Source organism: Xyrauchen texanus, chromosome 2 (assembly GCF_025860055.1).
Source record: "Xyrauchen texanus isolate HMW12.3.18 chromosome 2, RBS_HiC_50CHRs, whole genome shotgun sequence".
NCBI classification, from domain to species: domain Eukaryota; kingdom Metazoa; phylum Chordata; class Actinopteri; order Cypriniformes; family Catostomidae; genus Xyrauchen; species Xyrauchen texanus.
In genome coordinates, this window is record NC_068277.1 from 38,038,220 (window position 1) to 38,062,247 (window position 24,028).

Sequence of the window (24,028 nt, forward strand, 5' to 3'; positions counted from 1 at the left end):
TGTAACTACTTTCCTGACACAGCATTTAAAAACATATTGCTTATGCAGCAAAATGCTAATAAAAGAGCAAGATTCAACGGCCAAAGACCTTCATCTTAGTCATTGTCAATGCTTGGCACACATATGAAATTCAAATGCACAGTTTTTCCATTTCAAATGTTTAAATTCCACCAATATTAAAATTGTGAATTTTTATTTGACTGCCTTAAAATGATCCAACTACTGGAAACAGATAAAAATTTAGCAAAATTGCTGATCATGAAATGTTGAGTTAGCTTCCACTGCACAGAGGACAGCAGGAATATTACTGCCTGACTTCTTTCAAGGCAGATACCACAATCACAGATCTCTCTTTTGTGTGAAATCAGCTCTGTAAAGCAGCGAGGGCTCTCCTGTGCTCACATGCTCTTTTGTGTTCCTAAATGATGGGCTCTTTGGATCCTATTTAGTTCTTTAAGGGTCAGTGATGGCTCAGATCTATAAAAAAGGGAATTTTTGTTAAAAGAAACCGCAATGTCTGTGGTGTGTTATGTAACATTTGTGTTGGTAATGAACCGGTCAGATCCAGTTGGGTCAGAGCCACAATCCTGCCTGAGGGGAGGAATAATTGTTTTTTCACAGTTAAGTTTGTCTGTTATATTACATCACATGCACTTGCTAGATGCTCTCTAAGACCAGACCCTCAAAATGTCATGGAAGCCAATGGGACACCCTGCCAATTCAAACTATCCTTTTCACCCTGTTTATTTTGTGCATCACTGCTATGTAAAAATCATTTTTGTTTATGGTCATGTCTTCATCTTTTGCATCTTATTTTCCCATTTATTTATATTTATTTTTTAATTTAATTTTGTCTTTTTTGTTGTTGTTTTATTTGTTGTTTTGAAGGGCGGGGGGTGTTCATCGCTCAAACACAACAGCAGCAGATTTCAAACCTACCAGCAGGTAAGACAAAGCACTTTGTTTCTATGTTTCTTCCCTCTCTGTACTTTTTACATACTCTCTTCTGCTATAGATATTAGTGTTAGAAGTGTTCAAAGAGCAGCTCTACCCTATTATTCCCAGAAGGCATTGTTACTGGGGCCAGTTGCTCTTCCTAACGTGGACCATGTGTAAGTGTCATTGCTGCAATGACAGGAAATAAACTCAAGCACAGCAGAACCACACCATTTATGTTGCTGATTATTATTTTTGCTAGCCTGTTCTGTTCCTTATTAATCCCCAGCTGTTTTTCCTGACTCAACTTCAGAGAATAGAACCAGAACAGGCTCACACACACACACACACACACACACACACACACACACGTTGGTCTACCTATCATTATGAGGACTTTCAAAAGACATAATGACTTTTATACTGTACAAACTATAGATTCTATCCCCTAACCCCAACCCTACCCCTAAACCTAACCCTCACAGAAAACGTTTTGCATTTTTACATTTTCAATAAAACATTGTTTAGTATAATTTTTAAGTGATTTAAATTATGGAGACACTAGAGATGTCCTCATAAATCACAATTATAGCATAATACCCTTGTAATTACCAGTTTGTAACTTAAAAAATTGTCCTCGTAAGTCACATAAACATGCACACACACTCAAACGCAAAGTTTTGCTGAAACAAGGTAGTAATTAAGCCTTTGTTGGACAGGTCTGGTCTGGCCTAATCTAGTCTGTGCTGGCCCTGTCTAGTCAGTTCTAGTCATGTTAGGCATGAGTTGGTTCTTGTTCTGTCTTGTCGACATTTGTCTGGTGTGATTTCTGTCATCCTGTTCTCTAACTGCTGTTTGCTGGAAGACAATTGGTTCCTGCCAAGAGATTCCAGACAGGTCTAGCATGACTTAGACCGTCACAGTGATGGTCTGAAAACCTGAATATTCTGTTATGTGCTGTGCTCATATGTATCACTATCGGGAGAATATGGAGCAATTTGCAGCACTTTTGCACGTGGTATTTCAGTGCAAAAACCTGCACCTGCAATCTAGTTTAAGAAGGCGAATTCAGCGCTTGAATAGCACTGCGTCTTCAGTATATAAATTAAGTAATTGTCATTAATTTCCATGCAAACATGCATCCTTTGTGTATAAAAAATTAGGCTCGCTATAGATTAAGCTTTATTCACAAAACTCCATGCAATTTGCCCACCGCGCCTTATATGCATATATCCTTTTGTAAATTGGGCGCTAAACCAGCGCAGACAGTGCACGCAAATAACCAGCAGCAGTTCCTTCTTAGAGAATTAGAGAGCTCATCAATACCTCAAATCAGCCTAAGATTTTGACAAGATTTATTAAACCGTCAGCTTCATTCCCAGGGACATTGATTGGCTTTCTGTTGTTGTTTGATTTTTAATGGAAGCCGTAATTATTTAATGCGGGTTTTATGTCATGTTTTTCTGTTATACATAAATGAGGGATTTGTGTTGTCTTCTGAAATGAAATTATAGCCCTACCCATGAGGAGAACACAGACATGAGACTGATTCACATCTGCTACTCAAAGCAAATAACAACACGAGAGAGATTAGCCCTGTGTTTGCTGCACAGGCTAAGCAGATCATCTTTAATGTGGCATCTGTGGCTGGTAAATTGGAGGGAACATATACAAGGTTATATTGATGAAGAGAAGCAAATGTCCTGGTTACTTCCGTAACCTCATCAGGGAACGAGATGTTGTGTCGATGTAGTGACACTAGGAGTCACACTTCGGAGCCCGAGACACCTCTGATCTTTGAAAAAAGGCCAATGGGAATTGGCGAGTGGTATTTGTATGTCCCTCCCCCATGTGGGTATGAAGGAGGGAGCGTGCATACCGTTCATTCAGGTTCCCCGTCTGTCGCTCTCTCCATGGAGTTAGACTCAGTCTCAATGTCCGCACGTCTCACCAACGAGCGTGCGCAGTCGGTGCTGAAATGCCTCGCCAAATTCAGGCCAGGCACTATGGTCCCTCTAAAATTCTTCCATATAGCATCCTCCGCCGCGACGACGCGGCTGGGGTTGATGCATATGAGACCGATTCAGCACTGGCTTCAGACTCGAGTCCAGAGACGAGCATGGCGCCACGGCACGCACCGTGTGACAGTCACCCCTGCCTGCCGAAAAATACTAAAACCCTTGACAGACCTCTGCTTTCTACGGGCAGGAGTGCCCCTACAGCAGTTGTACCGATGCCTCCTGGTCACTACCGACGCCTCCAGATTGGGTTGGGACACCGTGTGCAAAGGGCACGCAGCCACGGGCCGTTGGAGAGGGGCCCCGCTGCACTGGCATATCAATTGCCTAGAGTTGTTGACCGTCTTCTTTGCCCTGCGGCGGTTTCTCCCGTTAATTCGAGACAAACACGTCCTAATCAGGTCAGACAGCACCACTGCGGTAGCGTACATAAATTGCCAAGGCGGCATACGCTCTCGCCACATGTCACGACTCGCCCCCAGGTCGCTGCGTGCCACTCACATTCCCGGCAAGCTCAATGTGGTAGCGGACGCACTGTCACGACAAAGCTTACCCAGCGGAGAGTGGAGGCTCCACCCCCAGTCGGTCCAGCTGATTTGGGAACGGTTCGGCAGAGCCCAGGTAGACCTGCTTGCCTCCCGAGAGACCTTCTACTGCCCGCTCTGGTACGGCCGAACAGAGGCTCCCCTTGGGACAGATGCGCTGGTGCACAGCTGGCCCGCGGGGCTACGCAAGTTTGCACAGGTGCTGATCAAGGTCAGGGAGGACGAGGAAAAAGTCACATTAGTGGCTCCCTACTGGCCCATCCGGGCCTGGTTCTCGGACCTCATGCTCCTCGCGACAGCCCCTCCCTGGCGAATCCCCCCGAGGAAGGACCTTCTTTCTCAGGGGCAGGGCACGCTCTGGCATTCGGATACAGACCTTAAGAAACTCCACGTCTGGTGCCTGGAGTTCGGTCCGGCAGACACTCATGTGATCCTAAGACCGCGACCGGGCTATGTGCCCAAGGTTCCTACCACGCCCTTCAGAGACCAGGTAGTGAACCTGCAAGCGCTGCTCAGGGAGGAGGCAGACCCAGCCCCTTCGTTGCTGTGTCCGGTACGTGCTTTGCGTACCTACCTGGACCGCACGCAGAGCTTTAGACGCTCTGAGCAGCTCTTTGTATGCTTTGGGGGACAGCGGAAAGGAAACGCTGTCTCCAAACAGAGGCTTTCCCACTGGGTTGTAGATGCCATTTCATTGGCTTATCACACCCAGGCCGTGCCCCCCCCCTTGCGGGTCCTAGCTCACTCGACAAGGAGTGTTGCGTCCTCGTGGGCACTGGCCAAGGGTACCTCCCTGGCAGACATTTGTAGAGCAGCGGGTTGGGCGACACCCAACACATTTGCGAGATACTACAATCTCAGGGTTGAGTCAGTTTCATCCCGTGTTTTCTCAGGTCCGAGCCAGTAGAACTCTGTAACACGCTGATGGGCTGGCCAGGTGAATCGCTTGCATATATGCCCTTTCCCTTGCTTGAGGGAAAACAGTGCGTCTTTTTTCCCAGGAGACTCCACTCAACGCAAATCCCTGGTCGATTCCTCCCTAGCCCTCATGGATCCGCAGTTCGGCGGAGTACTTGAATAGGTGCTCCACAGAGTAGGGACTCCTACGCAGACTCCCCCTGTGTGTATTTTCCGCGATACAGTCCCCTTACGTGCAGACCCGCGTTTTTCTTGGGTAAGTTTCGGCTGACCCCCGGTCGCCGTGTGTAGCAACTCCATCCTCGCTGAGGCTGGATCTGCCACCGCGCCACTTCCACGTGTCGCCTAAAAACATATGTGATGTATTCACCACCGTACCTCCCCAGTTGGGCAGGGGTGGTCTCCGCAGGGTCTTTTCCCCCCTGAAAGAATGGGGAATTGGGTAAGACCCCCTTCCCTCAGTGCGTGTTAGGGCCCCGGCTGTCTATTGCTCTATGCAAGAAACATAGAGAGAAAAGAGGCCCAGCTTGGCCCGTTCCCAGGTTGGCAAGCGTCACCTTGTTCCCCTGCCTAGGGTAACCATAAGGATTCCGACGAGTTTTCTGGGGCATTGGGGAAGGGTACGTGCAGTCTGACACAGCTGGTCATATGGCACGTAACAAATACCTGCCCGCTCCTGTGTCAGCAGAACACGTACACAGCTCAGCGCATGGCGGATTTAAATTGGACCCCTAGTGTCGCTTCTCCGACACAACGTGGAGAGAGCGACAGACGGGGAACGTCTAGGTTATGGATGTAACCTCCATTCCCTGATGGAGGGAACGAGACGTTGTGTCTTCCCGGCCACGTCGCTGAGCCGAACCGCTGTAGTGGCCAGAACCATTTCCGGCTCCTCAGAAAAATCCTGAATGAACTCTAGTATTTGCCTCGCCTTTATACCCGTATGTCCGGTGGCGGGTTATGCAAATACTGACTGCCAACTTCTCATTGGCCTTTTTTCAATGGATCAGAGGCAAGAGAGACCCCTAGTGTCGCTTCTCCGACACAACGTCTCGTTCCCTCCATCAGGGAATGGAGGTTACATCCGTAACCTAGACGTTTTGTGCTGAGGAGCCGAGAATAAGGTCCTGGCCATTTCAGCAGGTAGTTCAGCATTGTGGCAGGAGGGACACACGTCTCGTTCCCTCCATCAGTGAACGGAGGTTACGGACGTAACCAGGACGTTCCCCATCTGTCACTCACTAGAATTTGTGTCGATGTAGTGACACTAGGGGTCCCTACAAAAATGCCACAATTAGCTGAACTGGGTTACGTGGACTGGCTGTGCGAGATGGGCAGACTGCTGTGTGCCGCGTAGCCTGTGCACCGGGCTGGCATGTAATCTCCCCTGATGCTAGTATGAGTGTTGAACAGTCCTTTTGGGGACAAGTCGACTACCCAAAGGATAGGGACAGGCTTGTCTCCTAGTTGTGCCTCTTTTCTGTCCTCTTTATTCTTTTTCACTCCCAAGGGGAAGACACAGCGGAGACCACACCCCACCCGGCGGGGGTATTAACTGGAAATACGTCATATGGTCTTGCCGAGTCTAGTCGAAAGTATGTGATGTGCAGAAGTCCCATAGCCATTCCTGCCCAATGGGGGAAGAGGGTCTTCGAGCATGGTGACTGGGGCAGGGGGACCGAAAGAGAGATAGAGACGATGGTCTGGGTGACAGCCGTACACACCAGTTATGTGACCCAGAGACTGAGGAAACTGTTACTTGGGTATCACAGCTACTTGAGCGTGCGTTGAAATTAAATGAGAGAGGAATAATGATTCTCATACCGGCCCTCCACCGGGGGATGTTCACCAGCTCCGGAATAGCCGGTCTCCTGGTCCCTGGGTCACCAGGCGTCTGCTTCCTGTGGGGGGGCTGTAAACAGGGATGGGGCCATGGGGGAAGGCCGAGTCGTAGCCGCTGCAGGGAGATGCCATTGGCAATGAGCCGGCAGTGTGTGGGGTCTTGAGATATCGACTGCATCCATGAATAACACACAACCGGAATGGCATCTTTAGAAAGACACGACTTTAAAAAACTTTCCGATGTGTGCCACTCTTTTAGAATATAATCTTTTAGGAGAGAAAATACTGTTTAGGAGAGAACACACTCTAAGTGGTCTGCTGAAGTGCCCAGGGGTAATCTCTGCATTGCACCCGTGCAGAGAGGGCATAAAGCCGCTGTAATGAGCCATAATTATCCAGCAGAGGGGAATGAAAACCGTGGGAATTCAACTTGCTTATTTCTCAATGAAATAGTGACCGCTCGGCTCCGAAGAGAAAATCTGAATGAGCGGTAAGCACAGCCCCTCCTTTATACCCGAATGTCCGGGGGAGGGGCATGCAAATACCACTTGCCGATTCCCATTGGCCTTTTATCAGAGATCAGAGGTGTCTCGGGCTCCCATGAGTGACCCCTAGTGTCACTACATTGACACAACTTCGAGTGAGTGACAGATAGGGAACTAGAACAGATATACAAGTGCAGTGAGGGCAATTTAATGGGGGCATTGTAGTCTTTATTATCATGCTGAGATCCCGATGGTGCCAAAGCCTGATTGGTCCCTACAGAGCTGAACTTTGACCCTTAAAACCTTTATATATTGAAGTATCCTTTAATGGGGTTGTATTCACAGCATGGACCATCAACCACCCCTCATTAAGACTCTTTGTTTTACATTTAATTTACATTTATTAATTTGGAATGATGAAGCTGAAAGTTCGGGAAAGTGATTTGTTGCCTCTTTGTGTTGGTACAACAAGGTGTTTTATGAAAAGAATGCTGATAAATCTCAGCAGTAATTAGAAGATAACATTCCAGCTTACAATCTATACAGCTGAATAAAGCTAGTGCGATTTGACTGAGAATCGTTTGTTATTTTGAAGGCTTAATAATAATATTAGTGAGAGCTGATACTGTATCTGACTGTGTTGCGATGGTCTGAACTCCCAATGTCACATTTCTACCATTTACGTAAATGTTATTTAGTTTTGTGTTTTGGTTTTCAATTTCAGTTTAGTTTTAATGGTGTGTAAATAGTTATTTTTTTTATGTAAATGGATATTTTTTTGTTTTTATTTCATTTTAAAAAGATGAACTGTGGTTGGTTGTTTTACATGTCAATCAGATAGCTCTTCAACAGTTCTTACACAGAGTAATCAAGATTGAGAAATTATTTAACATAGGTTTAAAATATGAAATCTTAAGTCATTTTCTCTATGAATCTATTTATTATTATATTATGTTTCAGGCTGGGGTACTAAACTGCTACCAGCCTAAATTGTTGCATATATATTTAGCTCTCATGATAGAGAAAGGTCTGAGTGACATCATCAAATATTTCCTCATCATGCTTTGTAATATGAGTCACTCAGTGATGCCTGGCCCCAAAAAAGCTGCAAGAAATACAGCTTTTTTATTTTATTCTGAGGGGTAGTTGGCTGTTTCTCAGCTAAATGGATATGGCGAAAGATAAAAATAGGTCTTTACTACTTCAATAAGAGTAATTCAGTGTTGTGACCTTATGTGAGGTGGTCCTGAAATTGTATTTGGTTTGAAAATTTGTTTTTCTCACCCCATTAAGATGATGTTACTGTGGTGCTACTGTGAACTCCAGTCACGTAGACAAAGATCTAATCAGAAATTTTTCTACTGTGCATTACCCAGGCATTTCCAGTGGCTGACCAGAGGTAGCGCATCAGTGTATTTGGAAATTATTTGGCATGACAGAGATAGCAATATTAGAAGATAAATTATGATCGATAGATATGGTTTTTGATAGCTGAGAGTTGCAGCTTGTGGTTTCAGGGGTTTGAAATCCACTTACCTAAGCAATCGTCATTAGCTTTGCTTCTGAGGTTCAGCTTCCAGGCAGAAAAGACATACAAACATCACAGAAAAGGTGTGTGTGTGCGTGCGTGCGTGCGTGCGTGCGAGCGAGCGAGCGAGCAAGAAAAAGGAGAGTGTATTGGGAAGACATGTCAGAATCAGTCCAGATTTATGAGTCTGTGAACCGCTTTTAATTATAAGACACACTCAGATTCCTGAGCTAGGCATTTGTGACTGGCAGTAGCTCGCAAACACACTCACACACTTTCATAAATAAATCAAGATGGTACAGTGTGTTCCTCTGTCTCATTCAATCTGGCCCAATGTTTAAGGTGAAACAGGTTTGTTGTTCTTCAGTTTACCATGATCCGACCCATCTGTCCCCTGACCCCGGCACATGAGGAGCTCAGAGCTCTGGGAAAGGACTGTACTTCATTATTATTTACCAAAAAATATCTGCTTTAGTGTTAAAGGGATAATTCACCCAAAAATAAAAAAATTATATTATCATTTACTGACCCTCATTCCATCCCAGATGGGTTTGACTTTCTTCTGCTAAACACAAAACAAAGATTTTTGAAGAATATTTAGGCTCTGTAGGTCCATACAATGCAAGTGAATGGTGACCAGAACTTTGAAGCTCCAAAAGCACATAAGGGCAGCATAAAAGTCATCCATATGGCTCCATTGGTTAAATCCATGTTTTTTGTAGCAATATGATATGTGTGGGTGAAAAACAGATCAATATTTACTAAAGATTTCCTTTTTCACGTTCTCATTATTCTTTTGTTTTTGCTGATTCGCATTCTCGAGCATATCGCCACCTACTGGACAGGGAGGAAATATTGATCTGTTATTCACCCACACCTATCGTATCACTTCAGAAGACATTAATTTAACCACTGGTGTCGTATGATTTCTTTATGTGCTTTTTGGACCTTCAACTTTCTGGCCAACATTCACTTGCATCGTATGGACCTACAGAGCTGAAATATTCTTCTAAAAATCTTTGATTTGTTCAGCAGAATAAAGAAAGTTATACACATCTGGGATGGCATGAGGGTGAGTAAATGATAAGAGAATTTTCATTTCTTATACAAAATTTGGCTATTTTCAATTTTTTAATTGAAAACAGTTTTCATTAAACATTTTATCATCAGCTTAAACATTTGATTGAAATTTGAATGATAATTTCAGAATTTCTTGGTATTTGGTGTGTCATCCATTTGCTTTAATTACAGCATGCACTTGAGTTGGCATGGACTGCGCAAAATGTGATGTTTTCCGGAATGATTTGAGAATGATCCAATGTGCATCTTGTGGGTTTCAGTAGAAACAAGTGGATCTGTCCTGTCATTCCAAGGAGTTAACATGGTCAATGTCACATATTTGCTAATTTGTTTTTTATTTTTTTATTATTGTTGATCATTTTTATTCAAGTAAGTGGTTTCTTTTAAAAAATCTGAAAACTCTGTTTATTTCCAGGTTTAAATTATAATTAGAATCCCAGATTTTCAATGTGGACTTTTGAACCCCACTGTATCTCCTAGCAGTGAGTTTTTGGCAGATTAACTCATCAGAGTCATGCTATTCTTTGCAAAGTTAAGAATGGATTCCCCATGTGCTCTACCTGTCTCCTTTTCTTAATGTCCCAGTCTTCCTAGTGTGGTTTGGGTGACACACTAATATATGTCACCACACTCCAGCTCTTTGATGAAATATTAATTCAGGTGAGAGCACACAGAAGATGCTTCAGGCAGATGGAGGCATGGCAGGGGAAGAGAATGAGAGGAGGTGTGGTGTCAGCATTGAACTCATAGTCAGCATCACACATACTGTACAGTAATGCAGGCAGCACTGAAAATGACATTGAGTTTGGGCTTCCTCCTCATTCATTTCATGCTGTGAGAGGGGAATATCATGAAGCTCTTTGCATTATTACAAATTCATTACATGCTATTGCTGAACTAATCGCTGAACTAATCTCTGAGAATAAATGTAGTATGTTGGGATTGGCAAAAAACAGTGCTTTAGACAGAGATGCTGTGTTTATAGTATAGTCAGGTTACCATGTACCCTGCCAAACTTAACAAACAGTCAATAACATGATCAATTAAATCCCCACTGCTGCTGTTATCTTATAAACCTCATCTTGTTACCTCAGCCCTCTCAGTCTGAGACAAAGATCATTGGGAAATCCTGAACGATAAGGAAAAGCACATGGAGATCATGAATGTTAAGATGAAGGGGTTTACAATGTGTGCATCAAGAATTTTAGGATTGGAAACATGCCTTGTTGAGGTCCTCCTACAGAGTTGTATATGATGATTTGAATTGAAAAGATTTAAATTGTAACACTCATTCAAAGGGTTTCACAAACTGTATGCCACCACGATGCATTTGAAACAAAGCAGTGATTTGTACGCAGACCCCCCATTTTCAATGGCTCAAAAGTAATTGGACAAACTAACATAATCATAAATAAAATGATAATTGTTGATACTTGGTTGAAAATCTATGCAAGGACTGTCTGAAATCTGGAACCCACTGACATCACCAAATTCTGGGTTTCTTCCATAGTGATGCTTTTGCAGGCCTTAACTACAGCTATCTTAAGTTGCTGCTTGTTTGTAGGATTTCTACTTTCAGTTTTATCTTCAGCAAGTGAAATGCATGGTTAATCAAGTTGGGGTGAGGTGAAGGACTCAGCCATTGAAGAATATTCCACTTTTTTGCCTAAAAAGCTCTTTGGTTGCTTTCAGAGCATGTTTTGGTTACTGTCCTTCAGTAATGTGAAGCGCCATATTCTCAATTTTGGCTGAATCGGAGCAGAAAGTATAGCATTAAACACTACAGAATGAATCCTGCTGATTCTGTCAGCAGTAAAATCATCAACAAACACTGCCTCCACCATGTTTCACTGGTGATGTGGTTCAATCATGTTAATTCCTTTCTCCAAACTCTTCTCTTCCCATGTGTCTGGTACTGTACAGGTTCATCTTAGTTTCATCTGTCTAAAGAAAAGTGTTCCAAAACTTGGCAGGCATTTTATTGCTTTCTGTCAGTCTATTCTGGCCTTCCTATTCTTGAGGCTTACCAGTGATATTGCACCTTGTGGTAAACCCACTGTATTTTATTTCATGAAGTCTTCTGTTGATTGTAGACTTTGTCAATGATACAACTACCAGCTGGAGAGTGTTCTTGACTTGCCGTCAAGTGGGTTTATGTATAAAAAAATGCTGTAATTCCTAAACCGTTCAGCCACATATTGATTGCTTCATTTCAAATCCATTGTGGTGGCGTACAGAGCCAGAATTATAAAAAATGTGTCTCACTTTCCCATTACTCATGGAGGGCACTGGACATTACAAACAGGGAACACTGCACATAAGACACAGCCACCTAGATGAACACTACATGTGATAAACAGAAACAAAGTAAATAGAAAATAATATATGATGACACTAAACAAACTTGCACTAAAACAATAATTATTTCTACATAGAGGAACATAAAGTCTTTCTATTTTGTTTCTTAAAACACTTCAAACTCAAGTTTTCACAGAATCACAAACAAATACGAGTGTCTTCATTTTACCATTTACGTGTGTGATATTGATATTTACCCACAGTTTCATATCTCTTACAGGATTGAGAAGAGCACCCTGAGTGATGCAAACTCCGGTAAGGAATTTAAGTAGTGCTCAAGTTGCACTTTCACCTCTTCACATTTATAAACACAGCAAGTGCCTAATTTTAGTTCTCCTTCTGTCGCTCTCTCCACGTTGTGTCGGAGAAGCGACACTAGGGGTCTCTCTTGAGCGCCGATATTCACCTCTGACATATTGAAAAGGGCCAATGAGAGTTGGCAGTCAGTATTTGCATACCCGCCCCCGCATACGGGTTTTTAAGCGGGGCAAATACGGAAGTTTAGTCAGAAAATTTCTTCGGAGCCGATGGTCTGTCTGCAGTTTGCTGCGAGTTACACACCACATTAAAACGTTCCTGTTTCCTCTGACGATCTGCATGCTGTTGGATCTTGACGGCGCACAACAGCGGCTTTCTCCTTTATACAGGTGAAACTCGAAAAATTAGAATACCGTGCAAAAGTTCATTAATTTCAGTAATTCAACTTAAAAGGTGAAACTAATATATTATATAGACTCATTACAAGCAAAGTAAGATATTTCAAGCCTTTATTTGATATAATTTTTATGATTATGGCTTACAGCTTATGAAAACCCCAAATTCAGAATCTCAGAAAATTAGAATATTGTGAAAAGGTTCAGTATGGTAGGCTCAAAGTGTCACACTCTAATCAGCTAATTAATCCAAAACACCTGCAAAGGGTTCCTGAGCCTTTAAATGGTCTCTCAGTCTGGTTCAGTTGAATTCACAATCATGGGGAAGACTGCTGACCTGACAGTTGTGCAGAAAACCATCATTGACACTCTCCACAAGGAGGGAAAGCCTCAAAAGGTAATTGCAAAAGAAGTTGGATATTCTCAAAGTGCTGTATCAAAGCACATTAATAGAAAGTTAAGTGGAAGGGAAAAGTGTGGAAGAAAAAGGTGCACAAGCAGCAGGGATGACCGTAGCCTGGAGAGGATTGTCAGGAAAAGGCCATTCAAATGTGTGGGGAGCTTCACAAGGAGTGGACTGAGGCTGGAGTTACTGCATCAAGAGCCACCACACACAGACGGGTCCTGGACATGGGCTTCAAATGTCAAACGTCTTACCTGGGCTAAAGAAAAAAAGAACTGGTCTGTTGCTCAGTGGTCCAAAGTCCTCTTTTCTGATGAGAGCAAATTTTGCATCTCATTTGGAAACCAAGGTCCCAGAGTCTGGAGGAAGAATGGAGAGGCACACAATCCAAGATGCTTGAAGTCCAGTGTGAAGTTTCCACAGTCTGTGTTGGTTTGGGGAGCCATGTCATCGGCTGGTGTTGGTCCACTGTGCTTTATTAAGTCCAGAGTCAACGCAGCCGTCTACCGGGACATTTTAGAGCACTTCATGCTTCCTTCAGCAGACAAGCTTTATGGAGATGCTGACTTAATTTTCCAGCAGGACTTGGCACCTGCCCACACTGCCAAAAGTACCAAAACCTGGTTCAATGACCATGGTATTACTGTGCTTGATTGGCCAGCAAACTCGCTTGACCTGAACCCCATAGAGAATCTATGGGGCATTGCTAAGAGAAAGATGAGAGACATGAGACCAAACAATGCAGAAGAGCTGAAGGCCGCTATTGAAGCATCTTGGTCTTCCATAACACCTCAGCAGTGCCACAGGCTGATAGCATCCATGCCACGCGCATTGAGGCAGTAATTAATGCAAAAGAGGCCCAAACCAAGAACTGAGTACATATGCATGATTATACTTTTCAGAGGGCCGACATTTCTGTATTTAAAATCCTTTTTTTATTGATTTCATGTAATATTCTAATTTTCTGAGATTCTGAATTTGGGGTTTTCATAAGCTGTAATCCATAATCATCAAAATTATATCAAATAAAGGCATGAAATATCTTACTTTGCTTGTAATGAGTCTATATAATATATTAGTTTCACCTTTTAAGTTGAATTACTGAAATTAATGAACTTTTGCACGGTATTCTAATTTTTCGAGTTTCACCTGTATTGCACGACGTGCATTGTTGCCCCTGAGCGCTTCGACAGCGCAGACACACACACACACACTGTGTATTAAAAGAGTAAATTCCTATTAAAAGAGTAATTTCTCTAAAAGAGCAAAACACAGCGGCGTTGAACGTTCTTTTCAGAACGCGTCTTTTTCAAGATGCCCTTCCGCTCCTGTGTTGTTCCTGGATGCGGTAGAGTGCTCTCCGCTTCAGACGGCCACAGGCGCTGTCTCGTGTGTTTGGGCCGCGATCACACCGAGACAGCGTTTGTGGATGGTTCATGTTCTCACTGCGAGAACATGACCATGACCACGTTGCGGTCGCGGCTTGCTTTCAACAGAAAGCAAGCCACCCCAGCTGCACCCCACATTGCTCCTTCTTCCCACGGGATTGAGGACGATGCGGTTGGTGCTGGGGGCGATTTGGGGGCGGGTGCACTCAGAAAGCACTCAGAAACATGCACAGGGGTGGACCTGATCCTGATGTGCTGCAGGAACTGCGCTCAGCGACCGACCTCGCCCTGAGAGCGACGAAGGCCACAGCGCAGGCACTCGGACAGGCTATGGCCACCCTAGTGGTCCAGGAACGCCATCTTTGGCTCAATCTGGTCGAGATGCGTGAGGCCGACAAGAACCACCTCCTGGACGCACCTGTCTCTCGGACTGGCCTTTTCGGCGGCACCGTCGAGGACTTCGCCCAACAGTTCTCCGCGGTGAAGAAGCAGACGGAGGCCATCTCTCAAGCATCATGCCCCGCCGCAGACCTGCCGCTCACGGGCCCTGCCCGTCTGCCCGCCGAGGGCGTCCCCCTGTGAAGAAACCAGCTCCTGCTCCGCCTCAACCCGGGCCCAGCTCTCAGCCCCAGCGTCGAGCACCCCGCAGGCGGCGAACACCCCCTGTCTCACGAACCCCCTCTAGGACCCGGAAGGCTCCCAAGCGTTCCTGAGACAGCTGACCCAGAGCCGAAGACGTTAGCTCCGGAGGTGGTAAGACCGCTCCGTCCCCCGGTGGAGGGCCGGGAGGAGAATCCTTTGTTTTTTCATTTGCCACACCCCCTGACGGGGGCTGTGGTACCCACATTCTCAATAAGAGCTATTTTTTTGCCTCTGGGTCACCTGGCCCGCAAATGCCGTTCTCACGGCAATCTGCTTTCAGATTACGACAGCCCCGGTACACCAGACATGGCGATCCCGCCTTCCGCCTGCCCACGACTGTCCCCCGGCCGGCCGGTTCAGACGAGTCCAGTGGACGCCAGCATCAGACCTCCTCCTCAGTCACGAACCCGCCCCCTGCCGGGTGCGCGGAGCAAGGTAAGTGCTTTGAGTCTATTCTCAGCACCTCAGCCTCAGGCTGCAACGAAGCCGCCCGACGCTGCACTACCTGTTCCGCCCCGCTGCGAGGCCCCGCCGGGTACGTCCAAAATACTCGTCCCTTTGGTGCCCCTAGCGCAGAGCTGGGAAGCGTGGCTTCGCTTCCCAACGCATCATGCTGGCTTTACCGGACCATTTGACTCAGTTACGCAATTCAGTTTGCCCGGCTCCCGCCCCCCTTCAGGGGCGTCCGCTTTTCCGCAGTACACGGCGAGCATGCCAGTTCCCTGCGCACGGAAATCGCGACCCTCTTAGCCAAGGGCGCGGTAGAGCCCATCCCTCCAACCGAAATGAGGAAGGGTTTCTACAGCCCTTACTTCATTGTACCCAAGAAAGGCGGCGGCTTACGACCAATCCTGGACCTGCGAGTTTTCAATCGGGCCTGGTTAAAACTCCCGTTCAAAATGCTCACGCAGAGAAATATTCTGGCTGGCGTTCAGCATCTAGATTGGTTCGCAGCGGTAGACCTGAAGGACGCGTACTTCCACGTCTCAATTCTGCCACGACACCGACCCTTCTTACGGTTCGCGTTCGACGGCCAGGCGTTTCAGTACAAAGTCCTCCCCTTCGGCCTGTCTCTGTCCCCTCGCGTCTTCACGAAGGTCGCAGAGGCAGCCCTTGCCCCGCTATGAGTAGCCGGCATCCGCAGAGACCAGGTGCTCCGGCACCTCAGCCGTTTGGGGCTTCAGGTCAACTGGGAAAAGAGCAAGCTCACTCCGGTTCAGAGCATCTCTTTTCTCGGGTTGGAGTTAGACTCAGTCTCAATGACAGCATGTCTCACGAGCGAGCGTGCTCAGTCGGTGCTGGACTGCCTCGCTTCCTTCAAGCCAGGCACAGTGATCCCTCTAAAACTTTTCCAGAGGCTCCTGGGGCATATGGCGTCCTCCGCGGCAGTCGCGCCGCTGGGGTTGATGCATATGAGACCACTCCAGCACTGGATCCAGACTCGAGTCCCGAGACAAGCATGGCACCACGGCACGCATCGGGTAAGGATCACCCCCGCCTGCCTCAAAACACTCCGACCCTGGACAGACCTCTGCTTTTTACGGGCAGAAGTGCCCCTGCAGCAGGTGTCCCAACGCGTTCTGGTCACAACCGACGCCTCCCGGTCCGGGTGGGGTGCCGTGTACAGCGGGCACGCAGCAGCGGGCCATTGGAAAGGGGCCCCGCTGCGTTGGCACATCAATTGCCTGGAGTTGTTGACTGTCCTTCTTGCTCTCAGGAAGTTCCTCCCGTTAGTTCGGGACAAACATGTCCTCGTGAGATCGGACAGCACCACGGTGGTGGCATACATAAATCGCCAAGGCGGCGTACGCTCCCGCCACATGTCACAACTCGCCCGCAGTCTCCTCATATGGAGCCGCGTGGTCGCTGCGTGCCACTCACATCCCCGGCAAGCTCAACGTCGTAGCGGACGCGCTACCACGACAACGCCTGCCCGGCGGGGAGTGGAGGCTTACGCTCTAAAGTGGCGCTTGTTCGCAGATTGGTGTTCTTCCCGAACTGAAGACCCGCAGAGATGCGCGATCAAGTCAGTGCTCCTGTTCCTACAGGAGAGGCTGGACAGGAGGCTGTCCCCGTCCACCCTCAAGGTGTATGTTGCCGCCATTGCCGCCCACCACGATCCTGTAGACAGCAAGTCTTTGGGTAAGCACGACCTGATCCTCAGGTTCCTGAGAGGCGCCCGGAGGTTGAATCCCTCCCGGCCAGGCCTAGTTCCCTCCTGGGATCTCTCGGTAGTCTTGGCAGGACTCCAGAGACCCCCTTTCGAGCCACTTGAATCAATTGGACTCAGGGCCCTCTCTCTTAAGACGGCCCTGCTGATCGCGCTCGCCTCTATCAAGAGGGTCGGGGACCTGCAAGCGTTCTCTGTTCAGCGACACTTGCCTGGAGTTCGGTCCAGCAGATACGTCTGTGATCCTAAGACCGCGACCGGGCTACGTGCCCAAGGTTCCTACCACACCATTCCGAGATCAGGTAGTGAACCTGCAAGCGCTGCACCGGGAGGAGGCAGACCCAGCCCTTTCGTTGCTATGTCCAGTGTGCGCCCTGCGCATTTACCTGGACCGCACACAGAGCACCAGACACTCTGAGCAGCTCTTTGTCTGCTTTGGGGGATGGCAGAAAGGGAATGCCGTCTCCAAACAGAGGCTCGCCCACTGGGTTGTCGACGCCATCACACTGGCTTATCACACCCAGGCCGTGCCCCTACACTTGCGGGTCCGAGCTCACTCAACAAGGGGTGTTGCGTCCTCGTAGGCACTGGCCAAGGGCACCTCCCTAGCAGACATCTGTAGAGCCGCGGGTTGGGCAACACGCAACACCTTCGCGAGGTTTTACAACCTCCGCGTTGAGTCGGTTGCGTCTCGTGTTTTGTCAGGTCCGAGCCCGTAGAACTCTGTAACACGTAGACTGACCGGCCGGGTGGATCGCTTGCACCCAGCGCCCTTTTCCTGACGTCAAGGTTAAGTAGTGCGCCTTTTTTCCCAGGGCGCCCCACTCCGAGTTGGGACCCTGGTCGATTCCTCCCCAGCCCTCCGGGTCCACGGTTCAGCGGAGGAACTCGCCGACCCAAGCCACTGCGGGTACCCTGATGGCTACCCTGTACTGGTATAGGTGCTACACAGGTAAGGCCTCCTGCTCGGACTCCCCCTGTGTGTATTTCCACGGTTCTGTCCCCTTACGAGCGGACTCCCGTGTCTCCCTTAGGCAGTTACAGCTGCCCCGGTTGCCGTGCTGTAGCAACTCCCCCCTTTCGAGGCTGGATCTACCACCACACCATACTTTCCACACGAGCCCTAAGACGGCTGTGTGACGTGTCTACCACTTTTCCTCCCCAAGAAAAAGGGCAGGTGTGGTCTCCGCAGGGTCTGGGTAAGACCCCCTTCCCTATATGCGTGTAAGGGCCCCGGCCGTGATTGCTCTATGCGAGAAACATAGAGAGAAAAGAGGCCCAGCCAGGCTGGCCCGTTCCCATGTTGGCAAACATCGCCTTGTTCCCCTCTCAGGGTAACTAGAAGGATCACGATGTTCGTATGGGGCATTGGGGAAGGGTACGTGCAGCCAGGTACAGACAATGCGCGGCACTGGATGAATCCCTGCCCGCCTCTGTATCGGCAGTTCACGTACACGGTTCAGCACATGGCAAGATTGGAATGGGTCCCCTAGTGTCACTTCTCCGACACAACGTGGAGAGAGCGACAGAAGGGGAACGTTTGGTTACGTATGTAACCTCCGTTCCCCGAGGGAGGGAAGGACACGTTGTGTCTTTCCTCCACCATGTCGCTGAACCGAGCCACTGTTGTGGCCGGACCATTTCCGGCTCCTCAGAAAAATCCTGACTAAACTTCCGTATTTGCCCTGCTTAAATACCCGTATGCGGGGTCGGGGTATGCAAATACTGACTGCCAACTCTCATTGGCCCTTTTCAATAGGTCAGAGGTGAATATCGGCGCTCAAGAGAGACCCCTAGTGTCGCTTCTCCGACACAACGTGTCGTTCCCTCCCTCAGGGAACGGAGGTTACATACGTAACCAAACGTTTCTCTTTTTCTTTATGAGAAAGTTTTAAAGATAGTTTGAGATGTGGATGAATCTCAGGTCTCTGATCCCTCTGCTAGAGCGAGATCAGGGCCGCTACATATACCAGAGGAGCAGCTCTTTAGAGAAACTGAGCTCAGTGAATCATTACTTTTCATAGAAGGTGGGAGCTGAGTGTTAAACCCTCCATAGACTTTGTTCATCTTCCTTTTTAACGAACTGCCACCTGTCAGGAGAGGGCATGTGCCAAGGCGACTGTGATTTACCATTCTTTTGGCACTGGCATGGGAGGAAGAGAGAGAAAAGGAAAGGTCCATCACACAGTCTGTAAGGTGCAGCGAGGCAGTGCAGGTTATCACTCACATTGATCCACATTAGAATTTATTGGGGGGTTGTTGCCACTGTCCTTTTCTTCATATCGTGGTGCCGTTTTACGGCCCATTCAGCATAACATGGCGGCCTGTTTCAGTTTATTGCCTCCCGATCAGCCGGCCCACTGGGAAAAGTCCTGGTTCTCCCTATGGCCTGCCCCTGGCTGTGTTATCAAAAAAACTTAATTCAAATAGGAAAAATTGGAAACACTTCACAATAATGTTCTATTTGTTAAAATGAGTCATGTACTAAATATCATGAACTAACGATGAACATTGTTTTTACAGCATATATTAATCTCGAGTAATTTATCAAAATATAACAATTATTCATTGTTTATGTAGTTCAGATGGCATTTAAAGTTGTATACATTAGCATTGGTTCATGTAAAAAATTTACGGATACTGTATGTGGAAATTAACATTGACCAAGATAAATAAATGCTTTAAATGTATTGTTCAAAGATAGTTCCTTGTTAACTATTGTGTTGACTAATGTATATTGTTTACTCTTTTGTTTGTTCAGAAACATCAGCTGACACTCTAATCGATTGTGTGAAGAAGAAGGACCACCAGAAGGTGAGAACATCATTGAAATTATCATTGTCGCAAAAAAAGTAGATCCCAGTACCAGTAAAATTTCACGCTTGTCGATACATGGAAGCACAGCGGAAAGACTAGCAGCTGTACATCATCACATCATTAGCTGGGTAATTCCTAGCCAATCGCATGTAAGCCATTGCTTTATAAGTCCTTTCACAATCTATCACATTGCTGGTTCGGTGTGCTAACACGCAACCTCCACAACCTGAGAGGTCCTGCAAAGAAGAATGGGAAAAACTGCCCAAAAATAGGTGTGCCAAGCTTGTAGCATCATACACTAAAAGACTTGAGGTTGCAATTGGTGCCAAAGGTGCTTCAAGAGGTATTGAAGAAAGGCTGTGAATACTTTTGTTTTTTATTTTTAATACATTTGCAAAGATTTCAAACAAACTTCTTTCACGTTGTCATTATGGGGTATTGTTTGCAGAATTTTGAGGAAAATAATGAATTTAATCAATTTTGGAATAAGGCTGTAACATAACAAAATGTTGAAAAAGTGAAGCGCTGTGAATATTTTCCGGATGCACTGTATATACAACAACCTCTTGTTTTCTACATCTAGATTTAATTCATTTAAATGTAGTTTTTGCTAAAGGAGCGGTTTCTTACCAAAATGCTTTCAAGAACTTTTGGATATTGTTTGAGCAGGGAGATAATAATGCGAGCAAGTCAGAAGCTGTGCTAGCTCTTAAAGTAGCAAGAGAGTGAATTGTGTGCTATTAGTTAAACGCTCAGGCAGCCTAAAGGATATTCTGTCCTCTCTAACATAGCACTGACCTCACCATTAAATGTCAAGTATCTTGCAGAGCAGAGGCGGATCCATATAAACGATCCTGCATGTTCTCTTGAACTTTTATTCGTTCCTGGTTTCTATGGTGATCAAACAGGCATACTCCAGAATGATAATCTCCTACACCCAGCTCCAAGCCCATTCCTAGACATTATGCTTCAGTATTGAGAAGAGAGTGGGACATTTCACATATTGAGTATTTTTGGCATGTTGCTTTGGGCTGTGATGTACATAGCTTTATTTACCTGCCCCAGTGTATCTTCATAAAGTATCTGCTTTAAATTAAACTTCTCACAGCACTTTACAACTGCACCATGGAACAATAAACAATCAATTCTGACATTTAAACTGGCTTGAAAGATGTAGAGCATACAGGTAGACAGGTATGTCTGTAATAAGCAGATTATGTTACACAAAGATTCATCTGTCTGCTGTGTAGGACGTGTTTCCTCTTTCCTCTCAGTGCAATCATCAGCCTGTAATCTCTCATCCACATGAGTCTGAAACCTGGTGAATAAAAAAATCTGTGTGATGATACGAGTGTGTCTAGACTCACTGGGCTTTGTGACAATGCCAATCCTTGTTTTTAATGCCAAACTATGGTGAATGAAAGAATCTTGGCATGCTTCTCGCAGATTTTGGCCTTGATCACATCGAAGGGTCCTTACATCCAATTGAGACTGCCTCCGGCACATTTGCTATTAGACTCCAGACAAACTTGAGCTTTTCTATTTACCTCAGCTGAGTTCATCACTGGATTTGGTTTAAATAACTATGTGGAAAGCTTTGCTTTTATTGGCACTTCTTCAATAAATCATCAGAATAGCATATGGCTTCCTATAATGATATTGTTGCACTCTTTAGTTTGCCTTTGGTTGGGAAGTGTTTCTATTGGTTCTTTTGTGTTTAACTGTCAGCTTTTCTCTGTAGTTGAAGGAGCTGCATAAGAAAGGGGCAAACCTGTGTGTGCAGGACTCTGTGGGCCGTACCCTACTGCACTACGCTGTGGAAGTGGGCAGCAAGGAGATTGTCAGATACATCATTGATAATGGTAAATAAACACATACTATCTCCGAAACATCTCTGAAACACTGCTAGTGTAGGCTTGATGTCTTTGTCTGTGCGGTTTTTCTGCCTGTATATCTTTTTTGTTCTTTAAGTAGAAATATATAATAATAAAAAACTGCTTGGAATTGAGTAGATCTTTGAAAGAATAAAGTAAAGCTCTCACTGTCAGAAGTGTCACTCAACATCTTCAAAGACAACGTACTGTACATGTACATGTGCATGATTTTCTTTTTTTTCTTTGTATATTCTTTTCAAACACAGTTGTTTGCTGTGCTTTTGCGTTAATATTGTATGTTTGTGTGTATGGGGGGGTGGTGAAGCAGGTCATCTCTTTCTCCCATGCTAATTTTTTACTGCTCTTCATTAAGCATCTCACCATGGCCTCAGGGCAGTGTGATTGCAAAGTTAGATTTTTATGATTTGTTTTCTCTCCGCAGCACCCGCCGATATCCTGGATGTAACCGAGAGAGAAAGGTGAGGACTGTTCTATCATTTTGAATGCACTTACACACTGATTTTATTTGTTATTTTTATCTGTCGATGACAGTACAGTTCAAGCTTTTGTTTTATGGTATTGTAGCCGTGACTGGCTCACTCAAAAGCCCAAGTTATTTCAGGACTTGTGTGTTTAATTTTTATTTCTTCTGTTAGACAGCCTGTTTATTCCTATCTTTTGGTCTTTCTCTTCCTGTTTGCTGTTTGTCTCTTTCAGCGGGGAGACAGTGTTGCACAAAGCGGCCTCATTGTGTCATAGGACCATCTGTCATTACCTGGTGGAGGCGGGGGCATCGCTCATGAAGACGGACTTACAGGTGAGATGGACAACTGAAGAAGACAATTCTACACATATACAGTACACATGTTTGGATGGTTAAAGTTATAAAGAGGTTACCTTACTGGAATTATGGTCCAGTATGAGGCCAACATGACCAGGTCAATGGCCACATTTAATATTGAAATGGGACAATGCAACAGACTAGTGTAAACGGGGTCCAAAACATTTTGAGATTTGTTCATGTCAACCAAATTAAGAGGTGGTCTTATGTGATCAAAAAGCACTAGTTTTTGCCCACCAGCCACAGTGACTGGTGAATGCCCAGTTTTGCCACATGGATTTTTTACCAGCCACTTGTCTGATTTTTCAGACACTTTTAATAGAATTTTAATACAATATTATTTTGTAACATAACATATAATCTTATTATTATTATTATTATCAAAGAGTAGACAAGCACAGAAGAGACACTTCTTGTTCAAGCATAATTTCTGAGTCTGTACTGAATTATGATGACATGCATGACAATTCACTTAATGTTGTTGCATGTCATTTGCTATGTATGGTAACGTATACAGCCACAAATATTTGGAACTAAACAATGTCAAAATAAAGTGTACCTGCAGAGTTGCATTGACACTGCTTGTAAAACGCGAACTGCTCTGTGGAAATAATGTTAACTAACATAACTAACCTCTTCGGATGGTCTGAGATCATTTGCAGTGTTTTCATAGAAGACACTATTCTTGATTTTTTTTTTCAGATGACTGAAACAGAGAAGAGTGAGAACTCTATGCATACACATGTTCTGTGAAAAGCACTCATGAACTGCGTAGTGCCACTGAACATCTGAGCACACAGCGAGACATTTAATTTGTTCTTCAATTTTAATCAAGTGTGTTTCTTCAAATGGGCGTCATTGTGTCTAATGGCATTTCTTGTCATATGTCACTTCGAGATGTATTGAAGGTTGCCACAGTGGTGTGTAGATGAGCAAAAGTACCCTCCTCTGCACAAGAAATACCCGCATTTGGCAGGTTGGTGGGTGTTAATTTCAAACCCTGGTGACCACATTGAGCTCAAAGTGAAAAAGTTCATCAACCACTGTGCTGAAACAAAGTCCCTTGCAAGTCAGTCCATTCGGCAGCCATCTTGGGAACACTCCTGCCCAGCTATTATCTATGGATACAAGCAGCATGGAATTACAGCTCCTATCTACTTGAATTGGGAAAAACAGAAATCTGCAAAACGGTTGTTCAACATTACAATCAAAGAACATTTCAAATCAGCAGTAAAATATGACAACAGTGATATCATATATTGTGCTGCTTCAGCTCAGATTATACTAAACAATGCTATTTTTCAGTCTGGCCCAGCTAATGGGCATGCATGTTCTTGAGTTGACTGACAGGTGGTGTCTGTATCTAAAAGTTGATTGGCTCTTTTACCTGTAAGATAGGACTTCCTTTACTACATCCACTATATTGGGTATTCCAGTTTCTTCTTTCTATTTGAGAGTGCTTTCTCAGACTAAATATTCTCCGGCTAAAACAAGACTTTTAAACTTTGTTGGTTATGTGTGTTTTTGAAA

The 24,028-nt window shown here is 45.5% G+C and overlaps 1 protein-coding gene across 1 annotated transcript in view; it reads left to right on the top strand.

Moving 5' to 3' along the window:
* Nucleotides 1-24,028, top strand: part of LOC127652549 (diacylglycerol kinase zeta-like) — a 103,251-nt gene that overhangs the window by 69,700 nt on the left and 9,523 nt on the right. The window contains exons 31-36 of the mRNA XM_052138739.1: nt 889-945; nt 11,931-11,965; nt 19,728-19,780; nt 21,525-21,645; nt 22,100-22,136; nt 22,375-22,474. Coding sequence (XP_051994699.1) covers nt 889-945; nt 11,931-11,965; nt 19,728-19,780; nt 21,525-21,645; nt 22,100-22,136; nt 22,375-22,474 — 403 coding nt within the window. The remainder of the gene's footprint in view (nt 1-888; nt 946-11,930; nt 11,966-19,727; nt 19,781-21,524; nt 21,646-22,099; nt 22,137-22,374; nt 22,475-24,028) is intronic.